The 21,960-nt window shown below is 39.2% G+C and overlaps 1 protein-coding gene across 2 annotated transcripts in view; it reads left to right on the top strand.

Moving 5' to 3' along the window:
* The window catches only part of RAB31 (RAB31, member RAS oncogene family), a 46,389-nt gene that overhangs the window by 5,414 nt on the left and 19,015 nt on the right, over positions 1 to 21,960 (top strand). For both annotated transcript variants that reach the window (XM_063130570.1, XM_063130569.1), the window contains exons 2-3: positions 8,047 to 8,126; positions 11,293 to 11,374. In XM_063130570.1, the coding sequence (XP_062986640.1) occupies positions 8,047 to 8,126; positions 11,293 to 11,374 (162 nt within the window). The remainder of the gene's footprint in view (positions 1 to 8,046; positions 8,127 to 11,292; positions 11,375 to 21,960) is intronic.

The following is a 21,960-nucleotide window of genomic DNA, read 5'->3' as shown; positions in this document are numbered from 1 at the left end:
GTTGCATTTAAGGGAACAGGAAATGAGGAGGAAGTGTGTGCGCACAAATGAATTAAGAGGGATGGTCAGGGGAAAGTTCAAATAAAATTGGAGGTGAACACATTCATTCCTCTAAATTTGCAGATCAACATTTCAAACTGTCTTATGTCTATTATGAATGGACTTAAACAAAACAATGAAATCCACTTGCCAAGATAGCAGCAGCAACAACAATAACAACAGAAAAAACTGGTTGAGCAGTTTTCAGATCAGGTTGCTTTCCTGTTTCTGTGGAGCTGTGATGTTCTGGGAACAGAAATAATCTAAACATGTTTCCCCATGTAAAGTACAAAACCATGTTACAAATGTGGCTAGTGTTTATGGAACCAGCCTAGGGCTGCAATCATATACACAATTACAAGAGAGCAAGTCCCAATGAATTCAGTAGGACCTCTGGATAAAAATGCACAGATTTGGACTGCAAGAAAGGTGATCATGAGCTAAGAGTGTGGGAGGAGGTTAATGCCTTTTGCTACTTGTAAGTTTGAACTGAAGAATTATTTTAAGGATTATATCTTTGAGCTAGGTTATAACTGTTCTTATATTTTAGTCTGCAGTCCTAATGCCAGTTATATAATCCTTATTCCTTTAGTTGCATTTTCAAAAGCTACTTTTAATACTTGCATAAATGGGAAGGCAGCCATCATATTCAGAAAAGTTTTGCATCTGGTTTCACAGTTGAAGTACTTGCCAGAAATTATGTGTGTGTGTTTTAAAAATAAATCCTTAAATAGGGATAAATTCGAGTTATGAAATAAGTTGATTCCAAAGCAATTGCTTTTCTTCATCAGCATGATCACAGGATGTTGCTGATGTCATTGAGAGTCTTTTGGTGACCTTGGCTTTCTTTGTAATCTGCAATTATTATTGAGTATCAGAATTTTCACTTGCAGGTTTTGAAGAGATCACAATATAAAACGTGTTTGAAAATGTATTTGAAACCTTTGACATCTTGTTTTACAATCCGAATCTTTGTAACACTCTCTGCTTCTTAAAGGTGACCTAACACAATTATATATTTAACCTGACAATTTTATACACATGTAATAAACAAGCCCTGGCTGTTATGTGGCTGTCAGTGGTTTAAACATGCAAGGGAAACTGGAAAGAATCTGAAAACATCTACGTGCTGCCAAGGAAAGACTTAAAAGATGCCTGCTTATGTATCCTTAAATAGCTGTCACTCGTTTATTACTTAGATTGTTAACCTGAAGCTTGTGAGAATCCCCTTTTCTACTTGAAAATAATATTTTTGCATGTGTTTCCACCCCTTTATTTTCTTGCTTTTTAAAAAGGGTTGGAGTTCTGAAAAATGGCTCAGTCTGTACTGCATAGTGAGGAGACATGGAGCATGGGTAGTGCCTAAGCTGCTTTCACATTATCAACTGTAGAGAAAAGCTTTTTGTTAGCCTAACTACCAACAGAAGAGATAATATGTTTGCATTATTCTCATTATAAACTGCACTAGAATTTGGTTATTGGGTAACACATATATGCCTTAAATAAATAAATGCAGGTCAAATTAAAAAGGCAAGTGTCATAGTTGCTCAGCACCAACAAGAAGGGCCTTTCTTTGCTTCCACAATAATAAATGAAAAAGAGTTTTGCTGCACATAATCTTCATATCTCCATAACTGTTATTCATTAGCATTTTGCATTATTCAAAAAGAGTATCACCAAACCTTATTTCTTCTGCAACATTCTCTACATGCTTAACATTTATTTCCTATTTTGAACCATTTAAAATTCAGAACTATTAACAATACCATGAGACAGTTATCACCTCCATCTTTTTACCTTCACCTGAATTGGTATTTCGAAAAATACCCTAGCAAACCTTAACTACTTATTATTATTGTTGTTGTTGTTGCATTTATATCCTGCCTTTTTTCCTCTTAAGGAACCCAAGGCAGTGTACATAATCCTCTTTCTCCTCTCCATTTTATCCTCACAACAACAATCCTGTGAGGTAGGCTGGGCTGAGAGTCTGTGACTTGCCCAAAGTCACCCAGTGGGTTTCCATGGCTGAGTGGGGACTAGCACCTGGATCTCCTGACTCCCAATCCAACACTTTAGCCACTATACCACGCTGGCTCTCAGGCTGCTCAACCTATGGGTTGAGCCCTTCCTAGATGGAAGCCCCTGATCTTGGAGCCTTCTTTTGTATCCAGTGCCATGCCAGGCTTTTACTGGCAGGGCTGGAGGAGGACGGAGGCGATTTTTGCCTCTCTGACCTTCTTTTAATGCTTTTCCTCTAGACGGGCGTTTTGGCTCCTAGAGAGGGTGCACTGGTGGGGACTGGGCGGAGGCTGGAGAGACCATAAGATTTCTAGTATCCTGGCCTCTTCTATCTCCTCCAACCAGAATGCCTCATTTTCCTTTCCTCCAAGGCCACGTTTATAACCTTGGGAAGCAGCTGGTGCAGTTCTTTCTGAGGCAGCTGAGAGGGAGTGGGAGAAGGTGATTGGAACTCAGAAGGTGATTAAAAACAGGCAAGCAGATGTTGGCTCTTTGGATGCTGAGAAGGCCTTCTGCAAAATTCATTGGAAGTTTATGCTTGCTGCATTGAGTAATTTTAGTTTTCCAATGGAATTTTTGAAGTGGGTTAGAATTTTATATTCGACCCCAAGGGCAATAGTTATGACCAATGGTTGGTTGTTGGGATTTCTGGTTGGGTGAGGTACTCTGCAAAGATGTCCACTTTCCCCATTAATGTTTGATCTATGTTTGGAACCCCCAGCTTGCACAATAAGACAGAATAGTAGTATTCATGGGTTTGTGCGTGCTGACTTAGAATTTAAAATTATTCTTTATACTGATGATCTTTTATTATTTATTTCTAAACTCCAGGCATCTGTTCCTGCTTTGATGAAATTGATTAATACTTTCGGTGATCTGTCTGGTTATTCAATTAATTGGTCAAAGTCTGAATTGATGCTGATTGGAAACAGCATATTTCTTAGTGTGTTGGCTAATGGTCAGTTTCAATGGTGCCCTGATTTTATTACCTATCTGGGAATAATCATTCCCAGAGATACATTTCCATTGATTAAAATAAATTTGAATAAGCTGATTAGTGAGATTGCATGAGATATAGATAGATGGGCACCATTAAAGTTGAGTTTGTGAGGTAAAGTCAGCACACTTAAGATGAATGTTATACCTCAAATTCTCTATGTTATGTTTGGGATTCCTTTAGTTATACTTTGCAAATACTTTCAACAACTTAATGCTTTGTTTTGTAAATTCTTCTGGGGTTCTTCCTCACCTCGAATATCCTTGAAACAGATGCAGTTTCCAATTAAAGAAGGTGGGTTTGGTTTTCCAGACCTTGCTTTGTACCATCTGGCTTATCAATTGCTTGTACTAAGTTTTGGTCTTTTCCAGTTCGCTTTGATTTGCCACCCAGGTCAGTTCTGGAATCCTTATGGTTAGAACCTCTTCCCAAATGGATGGCAGTTCTTGACAAATTAGATTTTTTTTTAAAAAAAACTTACAATTTTGGCTGCTAGAGAGGTGTGGCATATAGTATAATGTCAAATGCAGTTTGATCCATTCTCTCACACAAAATTGACTTTATGGGGAAATCCAGATTTAAGTATTGGAAAGAAAGACTTATTGTGGAGGACGTGGATGGATAAGATCTTTTTTATTAATAGGCTCAGACGATGAGTTTTTGTCATTTTCTGATTTATGTGCTAAATATAATTTACCTACTACTGTTGAATGGTAATACTTGCAATTGCAACACTTGCTGGAATCTAGGTTTGGTCTGACCACTTTCACAGCTTCAGAGCTTCCATTATTGTTAGAAACACTTATAGCAGCTGAACAGACACGTCGACCCATGACCCATATATACAATCATTTAGTAGTAGTAAATAAATATGATACCTATGTTTTAAGACAGGATTGGAACAGAGAATTGGAGTGTCCTATTTTGCCTAATCAATGGATTGTTGCCCTAGCATCTGTATTTGAAGCTTCTATGGATCTTAAGCTACGTCATATTCAGCAAAAAAAACCTTGTTTTGGGTTTAATCTCCTTGCATAAGGGGTGGGTGCCACATGCACAACAGAATTGACAGGACCCACTGCTTGTACAAGGGAATCAATGGGATGGAAAAGAATCAGCAGGTGTATAAGCACCCCAATTGGTATCTGCCTAAGATGCTTAAAAATCTTAAGATATTTTAAAATCAAAGCCTAAAGTTCAGCCAACACTCGTTGTGGAAAAAATAATTATTTTTTAATTCCAACATATTTCATACATACAAATAATAAAAATACCAGACAAAATGTATGCAATCTTAATACAGCCAACCCCCTGATAAAAGTCAATAGTAATATCCTAGTAGTTACCTTTTGTCCAAATAGAACCAGGTATTTTAATGTACAAGGTAATGTGTCAAGTCTAATTCAATTCTGTTCTATAGTAACATCTGGTTGAAGTTATGGAATTAGAGCTCTGTCAGCATTTTCAATTAACACCAGTTCCTGAAAATGAAAACACTATTCTTGCTTACTAATGCATTGTAAACTTTAAAATTATACAAGTAGTTTAAAAATTGTTTTATAGGAAGACACATTTTTCCTGGCAGCAGTTTGAATTGATTTGAAGTTTGCTTTACTATAAATAGATTGTTAAAATAGTTTCCTTTCCATCATGATGGCCAGAGGGATTTTAGTGGTTGAATGTAGTCTTTTAGACTCTGTAGCATGCATGGGGAATGTCCAGCCCGTGGGCCTGGGTTCCCCACACAACCTGCCAGCTTCTTCCCTAGGCCTTGAAAAACTGTCCCCAGGCACTGAAAAACTCTTTTTAGTCTTTAAGGTGCCCCAAGACTCTAGTTTCTGCTGCAACAGACTAACCTGGCTGTTACTCTGGAGAAAGCTTTAATGGGTTTAATTAGTAGATTAATCAACTGCAGCTTTATCTGTTTAATCAGTGGGACCCAATTTTAATCAGGAAGCGTGCAAGCAAATAACACCTGTTTAGTTTTTAAAGATGTTTTGATTCTGGGGTGCAAAAGGGAATGAAAAAGAAAATATAATGATAACCTTATCTTTTATCATTAAATGGTGTTTTTCGTTTATTAAAATGTAAATTATCTTAGACTTTCAATATTCACCGTTGAAAGTTATGGTAATACACATTATGGTAATGTATTTAAATTTAATTGGAATCAATGCAAATGATCAAGTAAAATTATTTAAACAAGGAGATGCAATGTTTGGATTTTCTTTAGTCATAAACTGGATGCACTATTAGGGGTCATTTGTTTTGTTTTTAGAGAAGGAATATCTTTCTGAATTCTCCACATCCAACCCAACAACTTCCAGGCACTGCTGTGGTTAGTTGTGGAAAGGCAGATCGAAACTTTCATCTTAATCCGTCTAGGACAGTAATACAATATTTTAAAAAATAATGATAATAATGTTTAAATGTTAACTTTGCCCTTCAATAAAAATATTTCCAGAGCAGCTTACAGAAATCTACCTATTCATAGGTATAGTAATATAACATTGCAATGTTTCTATGTAATGTTGCTCTCAAATGAAAAGGGATAAAGTGCTGATTTGGGGTTGACTAATACCTTTCATTAGTGACTGTATGCTGTAACAAATCTTATCTAGGGTCTTCCCCTTGTGGGAAGATGAGAAATTGCACTTCAGGAATCGAGCTTTGTCTGTATGGAAACACCAGCAATGTCCAAAGTGATATTTTCTACAGCTTTCCAGCTCAATTTTTTTTTAAATGCATGCCACATGCTTACTTGAAAAGGAAGCCCATTTATATTTATGAGCCCTAATTCTATGTAATGTTTTTAGGATTATGATATTAAATATTTATGCTAGGAAATTCTTATGCAAGCCAACCCTTATCCAGGTGAAACAATCTCTTTTGATTAGAGGAAATATAAACCCAAAGTATAATTTCGCTTAATTATTATTTGCTTACAGCAATTTTTCCCTTCTAAAAATAATGCTGTCCCCCTCTGACCTAAGGTGACCATATGGAAAGGAGAACAGGGCTCCTGTATCTTTAACAGTTGCATAGAAAAGGGAATTTCAGTAGGTGTCATTTGTATGCATTAGAAATTCCCTCTACATCACAACAGTTAAAGTTGCAGGTGCCTTGCCCACTTTTGTATCTGGTCTCACTAGGCAGGGCTCCTGCAGCTTTAACAGTTGTGATGAAGAGGGAAGTTCACCAGGTGCTGCATGCATCCAAATGACACCTGCTGAAATTCCCTTCTCAATACAATTGTTAAAGATACAGGAGCTCTGTCCTCCTTTTTATATGGTCACCCTATCTGACCCCTTTCAGAAAGTGCAGATCTAGTTGAGCTGCATTAACTTACTAAGACCTACAGGTCTATCTGTGCAGTATGCAGTGTGCCACAGGTGCAGAGCAAGTACACTGTAAAGATGAGCTCAAGTTAAGCACCCTTGCATTTAATTTTAATGGACATGGTGAAAAAATATTTGTAAATAAAAAGACAGGAACAGGTAAGTCAAGCAAACTCTATAGAGCAGTACCAAAAATGTTACTCACCTACCTGGCTTACTGTACAATCCTAAGCATGTATACTTAGAAGTAAGTCTTATTGAGATCAGTGACATTTACTCTAAGATAAGGTAGTATAAGGTTGCAGGTTTAGGCAATATTCTTCTCTAAGGCATCTGATATGTTAGTTGGTAGCAGCCTGAGCAAGAGAAAATCTCATCTGCCAAGTCTTCTCAAAGGAACATTATTGGCTTAATGGCCAGGCAGCTTATCTTGTATCTAATGAATAGTGCATATAGAACAAATACATGGGCTTAAACCCAAAGAGCATTGCATATAATTCTGAGCATTCTACCCCCCAACAATGACATTACATGGCATCTCTTTAGAGCCTGCCCATTGTAAAAAAAATGGATTATTTTTCTCAGGAAGGACCTAGTATATTGAGAACTACTAGGAATATGAAAGCAAAACTTCCACAGGTACCTCTGTTTTCAAACATGTAGTTCAAATCAGGAATAATGACATTGCCCAAACATGACTACAAAAGATTTCTTACATGTACTATATTCTTCTGAGTGTTGTAACAGCTCAGATGAAATCAGTAGGAGAGGTAACATTTAATCACAGCATTCTGCCTCAATTATTGACTACAGTCTGCTGGGATGTTTTAAACGTTGTAGCTGTCTAAGCCTTAGGACTTCTCTTTACTGATTTCACCACTGCAGTATAAAATGACATGTACTAAGAAAACACTACAGTTGAAAATAGGTTGGCAGAGCAATGCTGTGGTGGTTCTAGGCAGGGCCAACCCTACCATTAGGCAGGGTGAGGCAGTTGCTTCAGGCGGCAGATACTGGGAGGCAGCAACAAGGTATTGGGGGAGAGAGGTGCATGCCAAGTGGCTTGCCCTGTGGCCCCTAAACTAGCCTGCTGCCTTTAGGTGTGTGGGAAGATGCTGTACTATTGCCAGTCTTGAAGAAGATTAAACTGCCAATCCAGTCATGTTTTTACATGGATTGGGAGGGGGCATCTTGTTATTCACCTCAGGCAGCAAAAGGTCTAGGGACAGCCCTGGTGGTTGGGGTGATTCAATGGTGGAGCAACTGCCCCGTCCAAAGTCCTGCCAGCTTGCTGTGTCCAGGGTGGGAGTTGGGGGGGGGGGTTTAGTGGCTTCCTCTATTTCCCCTCTTCCATTTCTCTACCCCCACCCCCAAAGACCACAGTGGGAGTGAATTAGCTATGTCAGCTCCAGGGCTAGTGTATATTTGGCTCCCATCAGTGGCAGTAGAGCTTTCTACTGCTCCACTGGGGTGGGGGGCTATTGACCCACCTGTGGCCTTCCATTCTCCAATCGTGGAACACTTCTGCATCCTATGGCCCCTCAGCTGTCCTCCCAAGGAGCACAGGATTGCTCCCTAAGTAAACAGAAGAATTTTCATTTTAACTCAGACTTGTTAAAATGTTGAATTGATTCTTCCTTTCTTAATTTTTAGGATACTGGAGTTGGCAAATCAAGTATAGTTTGTCGATTTGTTCAGGATCATTTTGACCACAATATTAGCCCCACTATTGGGTAAGTACTATACATATGTATTAAAAATTCAATTAAGCTATATGGACATTTTTCGTAGTATTTCTTTATATTTCAAGGTTTTGACAGAGTTTGTTACAATAGTGCTGGTTTCACTGTTTCCAATGTAAAGAGTTATTGAGTCAGCATATTAACTTCCTCTTTAGGTAATGCCAGTTCTAAACCACTATCCGTTCTGTACCATGAGCTGTTAGCCATTGTGCAACATTCTTCCTTCCCTTCCCTTCCCTCTCTGTCTCTCTCTTTTATTTTTATTTTTTTTACATCCAGTTTCAAAGAAGGGATGGGAACCTGTGGTGTTCCAGATGTTGTTGGACTCCCATGAGCCCCAGCCAGCAAGTTCAGTGGTCAGGGCTGATGGGAGTTACAATTCAACAACATTTGGAGGGCCACATATTCCCCACCCCTGTTCTAAAGTATGGGTTTGTTTGTTTTTGAATGTTCTGCGTTGAGTTTAGGTATATACCACATCAATTAGGATTAGGTCATCTTCATCCTCATATCCCATTTCTCACAGACTGGGTTCAGACAACACGATAACCAACGGTGGTTTAAATAGTCAACAGTTGGTTATTTAACCCACCAAGGGTGATCTTGTTGTGTGGTGGGAGTTTTAATCAACGATTGGTTATTTGGCCTAAATAACCTTGGTTATCGTGTTATGTGGAGAGCAAGAGAAGTCAAAGCAGCTGCAGCTGCTCTAATCTAGTTGGCAGGATAAATTTTGGCAGCAATGGCTGATAGGATACTTTCATAAATTTATATTTATATGTTTTAATTGCATATGTTTTAATCTTGTAAACTGCCTTGAGTCCCAGTATTGGGAAAAAGACAGAAAATTGTCATCCTCTAGTGGGGAAGACTGAGTGGGGGGAAAGAGGGAGGGGGATGAGTGAGTCAATTCAACATGGACTAATAGTCAACTCAACACTGATCTTAATCCACACCATGGGTGATTATTATCATGTCGTGTGGGGAGTACCCCCTAAATAAACAATTGAGTTGATTATTACCCCACCGTTGACTACTGTATTTCTTCGATTCTAAGACACACTTTTTTCCCATATAAACATCTCTAAAAACGAGTTGCGTCTTAGAATCGCGGGTGCGTTTATTATTTCTTAGAATCAAAGCTTTTTTTCTGTTGGTGGTACTGAAATTAGTGTGCGTCTTACAATCGATGGCGTCTTACAATCGAAGAAATATGGTATCGTGTTATCTGAATGCAGCCATACTCTCCCAAACCACTATTTTTTTTAATGAATCCTGTACTGAATAGCCATACATTTCTTAGCTCTTAAAAATATTTAGTTAATTACTGCACATGGTTCCTGTATGCTTGGTGGGGGGAAACAGGGTAATGAAGGAGGGCAGAAATGTGCAGGCTGGTGGCATATATCCAAAATTTTACTGTCACTTCCTGTGGCTTTCTAGACATGTATTTCAAATAGCATTACAGATTCCTCTGACTCTTTTTTAAAACACACGATACCTCCCAGTGTGAAGTACCAAAGAAATATCTTAGAACGAGAAAACCCTTAGTTTCCCTTGTTACTTTAATCTTTTTGTGTATAACTTGGAGCCCATTATTTTGAGGGATTTGAAAGTACCTGGCATTTCATATCTATCTGTCTATCTTTGATTGCTAATGTTAAATTATTTAATAATTTGAATACAAAAACTGAAAGAAAATAAGAGCTAAAACCCCATATGTGACCAAAGATTACTTTAATAAGTTGTACCAAGCTATATGCCTATCATTAAAGCAGAACAGCTCTTCACAGGAAATTGCTCAGCAGCAGTGCTGGCTTGGGAATGCTGGAAGTTGTAAGACTTTTTTTTCCGTTTAAACATGCATAGGATTGCACCCAAACATGAAAGTAGCTTTCTGGTTTAGTTTACTATGCATGAAATAGCTGTGGGTAATATCCAGTGTTATTCCTACTTAGAGTAGACCCATTGAAATGAATGGCACTTGTTAGTCATGATTAAGATCAATTTATTTCCATGAGTCTATTCTAAGTAAGACTAACATTGGATATTACCCTATATCTCCAATCTGAGATAATTTGAATCTGAAGAATGCAAACCCCAACATATCAGATGTCTTTTTAGTAGATGGCTAGAAAAGATTATGGTGGGATTTTAATAGTATCTAGAGAGAAATAATTCTGCTTGGGCAGGGCATCTCCTGGTAATAAAAGCACTGCAGTACAGAAAATGGCTCTTTTCTAGTTTTACTAAACTATTCATCTTAAATGTTAGAGTTTCACTCAAGTTGGCACATGATATTTTAAAAATGATTAATTTAAAGGGACGAAGTATTATTAACGGATAATCAAAACCTTACCTTTTAAAAACAACTACAACCCATAACTTAAAAGTAGTTCTATCGCAGCCATATTTTCTTTGCAAACTGGAGAGCTTGGACATTTCTATTTGTAAATTGGATCTTGGAGAAAACATTTTCAATGCTTATGAAAGTACATTATTATTTTTATAGCAAATGGCAATATACTCCAATATATTACGGAAGAAATCTGGGTCAGTTCTGTGCATGAGCAGGTGGGGCTAGGGGCAGAGCTTAACAGCCAGACAGATATTGTCAGGATTGTTATCCATACTTGTCACAAGCAGAAAACAACTAATAATATATGCAAGCAGATGGCTTTTGAAGCAAAACTAGTGTGTCAAATCATACACTGCATGTTGCTAAATACATATAATTACACATCTATGCACTATATTGTTTTTATATGATTTGGAGGATATTAGTCTCATATGTCAACTGGGGCACACTGAGGCACAACAATAAGTGACTAGCCTAAGTTCAGTCTAATCCATGGTACAGAATTGTAACATACAAATAACGAGACTGATTCTGAGCATAGGCAGAGTGCTTTTCCCTTGCCACTGAGCAACTGCAGCATCCCCCACCCCCCTACCCACCCTACCCAGAATTAAGAAGTAGGACTTACAGTGCACAGGTAACATTGTCAATAGTTCTCTCCTTAGACATAAAGCAGTGAACACTTCTTGGCCTTATGAGCCTGAAACTTAAAACTGATAAATGCATGTACTTTAGAGTTTACTTCTTAATAATAAGCAGAACTTATATCTAAATAGTGTGCTGCTTTTCTGCTTTTAGTGCTTCTTTCATGACTAAAACTGTGGCTTCTGGGAATGAACTTCATAAATTTCTGATCTGGGATACAGCAGGGCAAGAGCGGGTAAGTATGGTTCTATAACTTTTATTTGAAGGCCTTTACCTGCCATGTCTATTGTTTCTTACTAAAGTCCTGGGAGGTTAATATTAGTAAACGTTATAATGTCCTTGTATTCTAAAGGTGATAAGAAACATAAAAAGCAGAATTGTATGTAGACGGCAATTAAAAAAAATTGTGTGAAGGTAATTAAATTCTGCAACATGAAGAAATTAATTCTGCAATCTGTATAAGTTATGAAAAAAGATCGCTTTTTGTGCACAATCTGTTTCTGCTACTCATAGGGAAGGATATAGAGAGGGAAGCTCAGCAGCCAAGGGACTGTTCTTTATGGTCTCTGTGTATCACACATATGGGCTCTGTGCCTGCGCAGAGCCTTGATTTGGGAAACTTCTAAAGCTGAGGACCCTCCCCCACTGTCCTACTGTGCATGTCCACAGCGGGGTCCTGCCTATCCCCGCAGTTCTTTTTTGACTGTTGCAACAGTTGCCTAATAAGGACTTCTGCTCCTTGAGAAGCATTTTTTTTTTAAGTTTGCTGAGGTTTTGGATAGATGATGATGATAATGATGATGATGATTTCATTGTTTTCCTTTCCCCCACCCCCAAAAAAACTGATTTTGGATTTTGTACCTATGTAGTACTTTCCTAAATTAAATCACATACGTTTCATGACAAATTATCTTCATAAGAGGTGAGCATCATGCAATTTCTCGGTCAGCGAAGAGTGGAGCAGGCAGAAAAGGGTTAACTTCCACATCTGTGAAAGGCAGGGCCAATCAGATCAGACTTGTACCCCTCACCATCTTGGCTCTGCTTTGTACAAGAGAGCAGGGTTTTTGTCTTGATTTTTGTTCAGATGTCTGATTTGGGGCTAGGTAGGAGTCTGTCCTTCCTTCCTATTTGGTAGTCTCTGTAATTTCTGTCTTGTTACGGCCATTGCTTTAAACAATAATAACAATTATGTTTTTTATTTGTTTATAGCGGCAGAACAAGAAATACTTAGGCTCATCCTTCTCTTTGATGGGTATATTTGGTTTTGGGAGCACTCCAATTACCACAGTGCCAGCTGGTCTAAGGAGTGTGTCCTGATCCAAGATCACACACTTCTTCCTTCATGGTCCAGGAAAGGTCCAAAATCGGTCTGAAATGCTAAGATTGCAGTCTTGCCTACCTTCAAGAGTCAGGGCATTGGTGCAGCTGAGGAGTTTTAGAGCAGACTATGGACCCTGTGGCTGGAGTGCTCAGTGTCTGAGCAGGAAAGGACGGCCCAGCATTGTTGCCAGGCTTCTTGGAGGATCATTATGATAGAGGTTGGGGTAGTTGGCAAGGAAGGATATGTTCCCTAGAGGCCCAGGAGTAAAGTCCACCTGTAGAGGTGGAACTGTCTCCTTATTAACCAGGGATGCGTTCTCCAGAGGCCCAGCCATTCACAGCGTTACATGGCAACCTGGCCAATTCCCAGAAGTTTTGCCCACATTATTATTATTATTATTTATTTATTTATTTATTTATTTATTTATTTATATAGCACCATCAATGTACATGGTGCTGTACAGATAACACAGTAAAAAGCAAGACCCTGCCGCATAGGCTTACAATCTAATAAAGTTGTATTAAACAATGAGGAGGGAAAGAGAATGCAAACAGGCACAGGGAAGTGTAAATAGGCACCGGGTGGGGTGAAGCTAACAGTATAGAGTCAGAACAAACTCAATATTTAAAAGCTATAGGGAAAAGAAAAGTTTTTAGCTGAGTTTTAAAAGCTGTGATTGAGTTTGTAGTTCTCAAGTGTTCTGGAAGAGCATTCCAGGCGTCAGGGCAGCAGAAGAAAAAGGACGAAGCCGAGTAAGGGAAGTGGAGGTCCTTGGGCAGGCGAGAAGCATGGCATCAGAGGAGCGGAGGGCACGAGCGGGGTAATAGTGTGAAATGAGAGAGGAGAGATAGGCAGGAGCTAGACCGTGAAAAGCTTTGAAGGTCAACAGGAGAAGTTTATATTGGATTCTGGAGTGAATTGGAAGCCGAGGCAGTGGAGTTAAGTTTGGAGTGCCTGGGAAGCAGGGATCCCCTCAACCTCCTTCCCCCAATCCAAGACAGAGCCTCACACTTGGAATGATTAAGGACCTAGTGAAAGGAAAAGGACAGTTGCCTGCTATCCCTGAGCTGTGGCCCAGGAAAAGGCGAGGAAACACTTCTCTCCCAATCCTCTCCCCATTCTGACTCCTCAGCCCACAGCGTTCTGACAGAGTTGGTCAGAACACTGTAGATTGGAAACCCTCTCAAAACCTGTCAACCAGTCCAGATGCCCCATGTTGGCATGCCTTGATGTGGCTTTACGTAAGTCTATCAAGAGGTTAACTGTGCCAAAACTCTTCCCCACCTCAGAAATAGAAACACAGCAAACTCTCTAGGGAGAAATCCAAGGAGTTCCAGCACTATATTTCTGTGGAGATTATTAGGTCCACTCTTCTTTAGAAAACGTGGAGACCTATGGGGTGGTCCATAGGCTTCCATCACGGGATTTTCCATTGGTGCTGGAAACTCTCATGGATGTGGCATTCAAGCCCCTTCCTTCCATTCCCGTTAAGGAGCTCCTGTGGAAGGTCACTTCCACCAGAGGGTAGGGGAACTAGGAGCTCTATCAGTTCAAGAAGGGCTTTTCTCTTTTCTATTAAATTGAGTAGTGTTGAAGCCTGACCCAGGGACATACCTAGGTTCACCAGGTTCAGGAATGATGTTGCCTGATTCATGAATGGTCATGATTTTGACCATTCATGCTAGAGTAAACTGGCAGCAGAAGCTTGATGTGGAAAGAGCACTCCTTATATATGTTAGTCACACACAGGACACTAGGCTTTCCAAAGGTCTATTTCTCTCTTATAAGAAGGGACATCAGGATGGAAAGTCACCACTAGCAGATGGCTTTGTGAGTGGATCACATCAGCATTCTCGCCACAGTCAAATTTCACCCCAAAGTATAACTGCACATTCAGTCAGGAGCGCTGCGATTTCAGCGCCATGACAGACATACATGCCATCAGAACACATTTGTAGGGAAGCAACATGGGCATTCCCTTCCATGTTCATCTGCCTTTACAAAACAGACAAGTTCGCTTTCTCAGAGGCATCATTTAGATGTGAAGTCCTACAAGTATTGTAATGTATGCAGTCCAGTCCACCCACAAGGGGGACAGTACTTTGGGATATCCATTTCCTGCTGCTCTGTGTAAAATAACTTGGCTTCTAGATTGTGAAGGAGCTAGATATGTCAGCAAACAAATTTAACAAGGTGCTGAGGTAAATCAACACAGCAACTCCTCAGTGAGCTCCCCCTACTCCTCTCAAAATGATATATCAGTTGTTGTTTCTCTTAATAAACAATGGGTTGGATCCATTGTTATGTTCACCATACTTTTGCTGCCGATGGAGGAAGGGGGCAAGTGGCTATTTTAATTGATTCTGCATTCACCTGCAGCTCCCTTTCTCCTTTGAAAAGCTATTCCAGAGATAACGTTGTTATCTTTTCGGCGCCAGGTCAAGACCTTTCTCTTCTCCCAGGCATTTTAAGCAGCATTTAATAACGTTAAGTTTGTTTTTAATGGACCCCAGAATTGTTGTTTTAAATGAATACTGTTGTTGTTTTTATACTGTTTTTATGTTTTTTAAAATTTTTGTGTACTTTTAATGTTTACTATTTTTAATTGTTGTAAACCGCCCAGAGAGCTTCGGCTGGGGGGGCGGTATATAAATGTAATAAAATAAATAAATAAATATGGGGGCCTGTCCTTAACTGCTTAAGAGGGGTGCTATGGGGGAAAGTAGGAATTGGTGAAAGTCACTGCCCTGCCCCCTTCCTCTGCTGGATACCAGTTTCCTTCTTGAAATGGTAGTGGAAAATAGCTTGGCTCCCAGATTGTGAAGGAGCTAGATTTGTCTTCTTTTAAAAGAATTCACCAGACAACATTAACAAGGTGCTGAGATAAATCAGTGTAACTACATCAACAAAATTAAGGTTCTTCTTTGTGGTCTCTGTGCATCACACCATGGGCTCTGCACTCTGCACTTCTGGTGTCATGATATAATGGGGTTGTATGTATTGTAAGTACTCTTGGTTCCAAGGCCGTGATGTTGGTCTCCTTGAACTGAGGGGAATGGGCAGGAACCCTCTGAGCTTGCGCAGTTTGTGCACAGCTCCAAGAAGGAGGGGTTCCCATTCCAAATGCCTCAGCTTTAGAAGTTTCCCGATGCTGCTCCATGCAGGCGCAGAGCCCATGGTGTGAATGCAGAGGTGACCACTTGAAGAACTTCAGTTACAGGTAAGCAACCTGTCTTTCTTTATGATTAGGAGAGAAAGGACAGTGGCCTGAAGAAAGACAGTTTGCCGCAACAAAAACGATGTCTTTAAAGAGATGCAAGATTTTATGCAAAACTTCCACGAAGTTAGCAGAAAGCAGACTTTGTCGATAAGGTGCCCTCCAAATGTGTTGGACTACAACTCCCGGCACCCTCTGCTGGCTGGCTGTCACCCGCTTGGCGAAGGCTGGCATAAAGAGTAAATGATTACAGTCTCTGCTGTGAGCTATATCTGTTCCTTGTATTAATATCAACAGTCTTTCATATAAAGGGCTGAAGGTATGGATGCATCCTTAGTTCTGTTTGCAAAGTTCATATGCATGATACTACGTATCTAATTCAATCATTTATTCACACACACACACTAACAGACATATAGAGAGGATCAAGAGCAGATTTTGACGAGAAAGATAAAATATTTTAATACCTCTTCTTTTTAAACAAGAAGAACTTCTATATATCTTTATTAACATTACACCCCTGTTTCCAGTAGCAGATCAAACAAAGCAATATTAGGTGCACTTCTTACTATTAAAAATGCTTTATGCCTTATTTTTCAGCTTTGCTTGCCAAAAGCTTATAACTAATTCCAAACGTTTTAAAAACTTCTTTATTGTTTGCTTACTTTCTTTTACTTTTAGATAATTAGTTAATTTGAACACATTAGGCTGGAACTAAACCTTCGTGAAGGACGTGAGCCACTACTGCCATGTTTCTTCTTTTCTATTGCTAATCTTTAGTAACAGAAAATGCAGGATAGGATATCGCCTCACTGCATGTTTCCCCATCTCTGTAAGTGGTAGCTAATGCAACAGTGCAGGGATGGAGAAATATGTCATAGGGTTTTTTAATTATTATAGATTTTACTGTCAGGTTTTCGTATAGACTTTAACAGTAATTAAGACAACAGGTATGGGAAAGACTACTTGTAAATTGAGAGCGCCTGTCGGTAATTGGGTGCAGTAACCCAAGAACGCTAAGACCCATAAATCATGGCCGTATATAAGAATAAAGGCTCACTCGTCCTCGTGGGAGTATATTGTATGGAGTGATACCATTAAGGGAGGAAAAGGTGAAAAGAGCCGTAATGTTATTGTCCTTATCTTTGTGCCTAGGGTAAGACGATTATTATACTATTAATTTACTTGTTGCTACCAGCTACCAGCCTAGTTTTGTTTTCTGGGACTTCTCTCAATAAAGTCATTAAAAGATTCAACGCTCATGCCTTTGCTTTTTCTGCTAACCTGCCATGTGCGATTTTGTCCAGCAAGACTAAATCGTCAACAGTTACTGGGGGTGATACAAAGGGGAGAGATTGGGTTGCTGTTTTCAGTGGCAGACCTACTTTCAGTGGCAACCATGTAGCTCAGGGTTCCACAACCTCTTTGGCATCTGGAATATGTGATGGAGGGGGGTATGTGTACACACTCTCATAACAGATGTAATTCTTACCAATTTGGACATTTTCCCACCAGGCATTCAAAGCACAGGGTTATGCAGCCCCTGATGTATGTCTGTTTTTACAAAGTCATATGAAAAGATAATATACACTGTGAAAAATAATGATGAATCACATCCACTCAAATAAACAAATTTTGACCATAAGGAGTGAACATGTCCATAGTTGAAGATAGGTCCAAACACACCCAAGCAATTCATACATATATTTATTTATTTATTACATTTTTATAACGCCCGGTAGCTGAAGCTCTCTGGGCGGTTCACAAAAATTAAAACCATAATAAAACAATCAACAGGTTAAAAGCACAAATACAAAATACAGTATAAAAAGCACAACCAGGATAAAACCACGCAGCAAAATTGATATAAGATTAAAATACAGAGTTAGAACAGTAAAATTTAAATTTAAGTTAAAATTAGGGTGACCATATGACCGGATTTGTCCGGGTTTTTGATGGCAAATCTGGGAGGGGGAGGGGAAATCCGGATTTTTTTTCAAAGAGCAGCTCTAATGGGAATTAACAAAAATGCTTATAACTCCGTCATTTTTAAGATAAAGATATGAAACTTGGCACAATGGTAGCTCTTAGGTAGGGCTTTAGTTATGCCAAATTTGAAACAGATCTGTTCATCCATTGATTTTTTAGGAATTTTTTAAAAAATCGAGGTTTTAAAACTACTATTTTTAAAATTGTCATTTTTAAAGATAAAGAGATGAAACTTTGTACCATGATAGGATTTAGGTAGAGCTTTAGCCACACCAAATTTGAAACAGATCTGTTCATCCATTGATTTTTTAGGATTTTTTTTAAAAATGAGGTTTTAAAATTATTATTTTTAAAACTGTCATTTTTAAAGATAAAGAGCTGAAAGTTGGCGCCATGATAGCTTTTAGGTAGAGCTTTAGCCATACCAAATTTGAAACAGATCTGGGGCCAGTAGCAAACCCTGTTAACAACAACAGCAGCTTGCAATGAGTGAAGATACAGTCAGAAAAGATATTTGAGGGAAGGGGAGAATGTAACACACAGAGTATAGCAAAAGCTTCAAAGTACAGCAAAACCTACAAAAGTAGGAGTGAGTGAAGTTAATTTCAGATACATTGAATCTCTCACTTGTTATTTATTTCAGTGATTTTAACATTAAGATGTTATGTAGAACAGATTTGTCTTAAATGTGTGCTGTAAAATCAGTCATGTGACCAAGGCTATGTTCGGGTGGGCACGCCCCTTTGGTGCTGGACACGCCCCCTTGGGGGCGACCATGTTGTCCTCCTTTTTGGTTTCCAAAATATGGTCACCCTAGTTAAAATTAAGTGTTAAAATACTGAGAGAATAAAAAGGTCTTCAGTTGGCGACGAAAAGAGTACAGTGTAGGCGCCAGGCAGACCTCTCTGGGGAGCTCATTCCACAACCGGGGTGCCACAGCGGAGAAAGCCCTCCTCCTAGTAGGGCTCCTGCTCCTAGTAGGGAAGTGAGGCCCCTGCCCTCACTTCTTTTAGCAGGGGCTCACGAAGAAGGGCCCCTGTAGATGATCTTAAGGTCCAGGCAGGTACATATGGGAGGAGGCATTCCTTCAAATAACCTGGCCCCAAACCGTTTAGGGCTTTGAATGTTAATACCAGCACTTTGAATTCCCATTAGCCCAGGTGCTACGCAAAGAAGGAATTGGCAACATGGAAAGGCCATGTGCTTTTCACATAATGAGGGGGCAAAAACTCCACTACCGGATTTGTGTATCAAAGGGCAGAACAAATCAATAAGAGTTTTGCCATTGCTTTCAACAGGAAACTTGCTCTTTAAGGAATAGTGAATTATTTAAAAGCACTTTACTTTCCATTACTTACCAATCACATTTCAGAAGGAGACTTCTATGAATAGGTTTTGAAGGTATTTTTGTTTCATTTATTGCAAAAACTTGCTAATCTAATAATGTTGTCAAACAACAAAATCCTTACAAACACCCATAGTACTGAAAACACCCATAGTACTGAAAAAGCAAAAATAAACACAATCCAGAATAGTACAAGTTGTTCCAAGGAAATGAAAGTGATCTCATCTAACAATAGATATTCGAGCTGTATGATTTAACTTAGTAAAGGTGTAGTGCCTGTCTATTTATTTGCTAAGAATCAATGTGAACCTAAACAATTTCAGATAACAAGAGTTTAACACAAATATTTAAAAACAAAAATCTGTTTAAGAAGTCCTAATTCAAGAGTAGGATTGATGACATATGAAAAATTGCTAAATCCAGAATCAGAATTTGCTGGGTTCTTTATCCTTTGTGGGAGAGCATGGGAAGGTGAGGGTTGAGTCTTCACTTCAAGCCCTCCAGAGTCTTTCCTGTTTGTTGGACTGTAAACTATGAGATCTGGCTGCTTCCCAGATGAGCAGCTGTGACACGTAGTCAAGCTCTAGACTAAGGTTTCTGGAATAGTAGAAGCTTTGAACATCTAGAGCTCCCTGGTGTCCATTTTTCCAGACCCATCTTGAGCTCTATAAGCAAGTGTCCCAAGCTCTGGTCCACCTGCTGCTTTCTCTTCCTCTCCACTGCTGCTTTTGTCATCTATAGGTGGGCTGAGCTGGGGCTCTTAAACTGTGCCATTGCAGCCAACATGGTGTGATTGGGGAGGCATTCTGCTGCACAGCTCTGCCTCTCACCTTCCCACCAATGAGCTGTCTCTCTACTGAGTGTCATGTTTTGAGCTATGCACTTTTAGTTCTTGCTCTGCTTTGTGTTAGTCCAATCTCCTTCCATTTAATGAAATCCACAGCTACAGCATCCCTGATAAGTGGCCATTCACCCTCTCCTTAAAGTAAAGGAGAGTCCTTTTGAGGCAATCTGTTCCTTTGTTAAACAACTTGTTTCGTTATTCTCCCCTATCTTGTAACTTGAGCCTGTTGTTTCAGGTCTTGCAGGCTGAACGTAGCCAAGTCCCTCAACCTTTCCACACAGGACTTGGTATCCAGGTCCCTCACTATCTTTGTCACCCTCCTCTGGATATGTGCCAGTTTGCCGATATCCTTATTAAACTGTGGTGCCCAGAACTGGACATAGAACTCCGAGTGAAATCTGCTCAAGGCAGAATAGACTGGTATCATTATTTCTTATGCTCTGGACACTATATTTCTTTTGATGTAGCCTTGAATTGCATTAGCCCTTTTAGCCACTATATCACACTGCTTACTCATCTTCAGCTTGTAGTGTACTAAAAACCCTAGGTCCTTTCCACATGAATTGCTGTCGGATCAGGAGCTTAGCCTGACATTTCATACTAGCTGCTTTTGAACTATTGCTCTGGTTGAATTATTAGGACACCGTTGAGATTTAGAGTTGAGTGTGTGATTACTGGATCCACCAGATGTTTCAACAATGCTGATTTACTTAATGTTTGTTTTTTCTGTGGGCAATTTCATTATATGGTTTAATCACTAGATGGCATTAGACTTAGTTGTTACTGAGTGGAAGTAGGAGTTTCCTGTTGTTGATATGAAGCTCTTGTCTAGCTTTCTGACTGGTGTGTTCTCTAAGCCTTCCATGGCAGTTGTCCTGGGCACAACACATCATCAGGTATTTCCAGGACTTATATGCTGTTACTGCTTTGGATCATGGGAGAAAAATAAAATGCCAATTTTAGAAAAGATGGAAAAGAGAGGAATGTTTTTATGTAGTCTTCCATATTCCATAACAATGGTAAAGTCAAGAGAGCAAAAACCTGCACATGTTTTTGGTTTTTTCGTAGGGTGTGAGTTCTTCAAAGTCATGCTGTGAAAAAGTCATGCCTTTGAAAAGCACATGACTTAATACAGTTTTCTTCATTATCTGTAGGGTGCCAGAAATTCTGTTTTAATAAAATGGTCATTGTGAAGAAGTACAGTATTTTCTTTAGCTCATATCAAAGGAGAGTTTCTAATGAGAAGTCACATGAAATCATATGCGTTCTGACTGGATTAAATAAAAAATGCCTAGCATTCCAGAAAATTAACTGCTCCTTTTGTGAACTGAAGCATTTTCTCTAATCCCAAACGTTGGAAGTTTTAATGATTATGTTTGCTTAGATTACTCAGACGTCATAGTTAGAAAAAGAAATTAAGTATGCATGTGTGAGAATCCAGAAGCAAAACTCCTCAAATCTTCTTACCCTTACCTCCCTCTGCTCTTTTCTTGGAACTTTCCTGGCCTGTCTGAGCTCTTGCTGTTGTCATGGAGTTCTTTAGCAAGCTCTAGAAAGTCTGACAGTTAGTTCTGTACTTCCTTTAGCTCATATTTGCTGGACATAAAGGCTGGGAATTCAGAGAACAGCTGATCTAAGAATGATAATTGGAGCCAAATTGGGAATAACTGATTCCAGTGCATTCAAAATGTACTGGGAATAATAATAATATAAAAACACCCTGGGTGCAGATACGCTTATAGAAATGGGGAGAAACAAGGCCCAGAAAAGAAATTGCAGGAAGTAACATGGTTTGAGGGACATGGAGTTGGGTTAGGTAGAGATAAAGCATGTTATTGAATTTATTTTTCAAATATATATGGAAATCTTCATTAATTTTTGTAAAAGTACATCCTAGAAATAGCATGTTGTTTATGGGGATCAAGGAAGAATGCAGTGTATAAAGACTTTGCACACATTGGCTTCATATAAGTGTGTTCAGCAAAGTTTTAGAGGCATGTGGCCAGTTTATAAACATGGTTAAATAGACAAAGTTGTGTTTCCCCTTGTATTTGGACTTCCATGTCCATGTTATTCTGATGGAGTGGGTGGAGAACTGCTCT

The sequence above is a fragment of the Elgaria multicarinata genome, chromosome 7, assembly GCF_023053635.1.
Source record: "Elgaria multicarinata webbii isolate HBS135686 ecotype San Diego chromosome 7, rElgMul1.1.pri, whole genome shotgun sequence".
NCBI lineage: Eukaryota > Metazoa > Chordata > Lepidosauria > Squamata > Anguidae > Elgaria > Elgaria multicarinata.
This window is presented reverse-complemented; position numbering and strand designations above follow the sequence as displayed.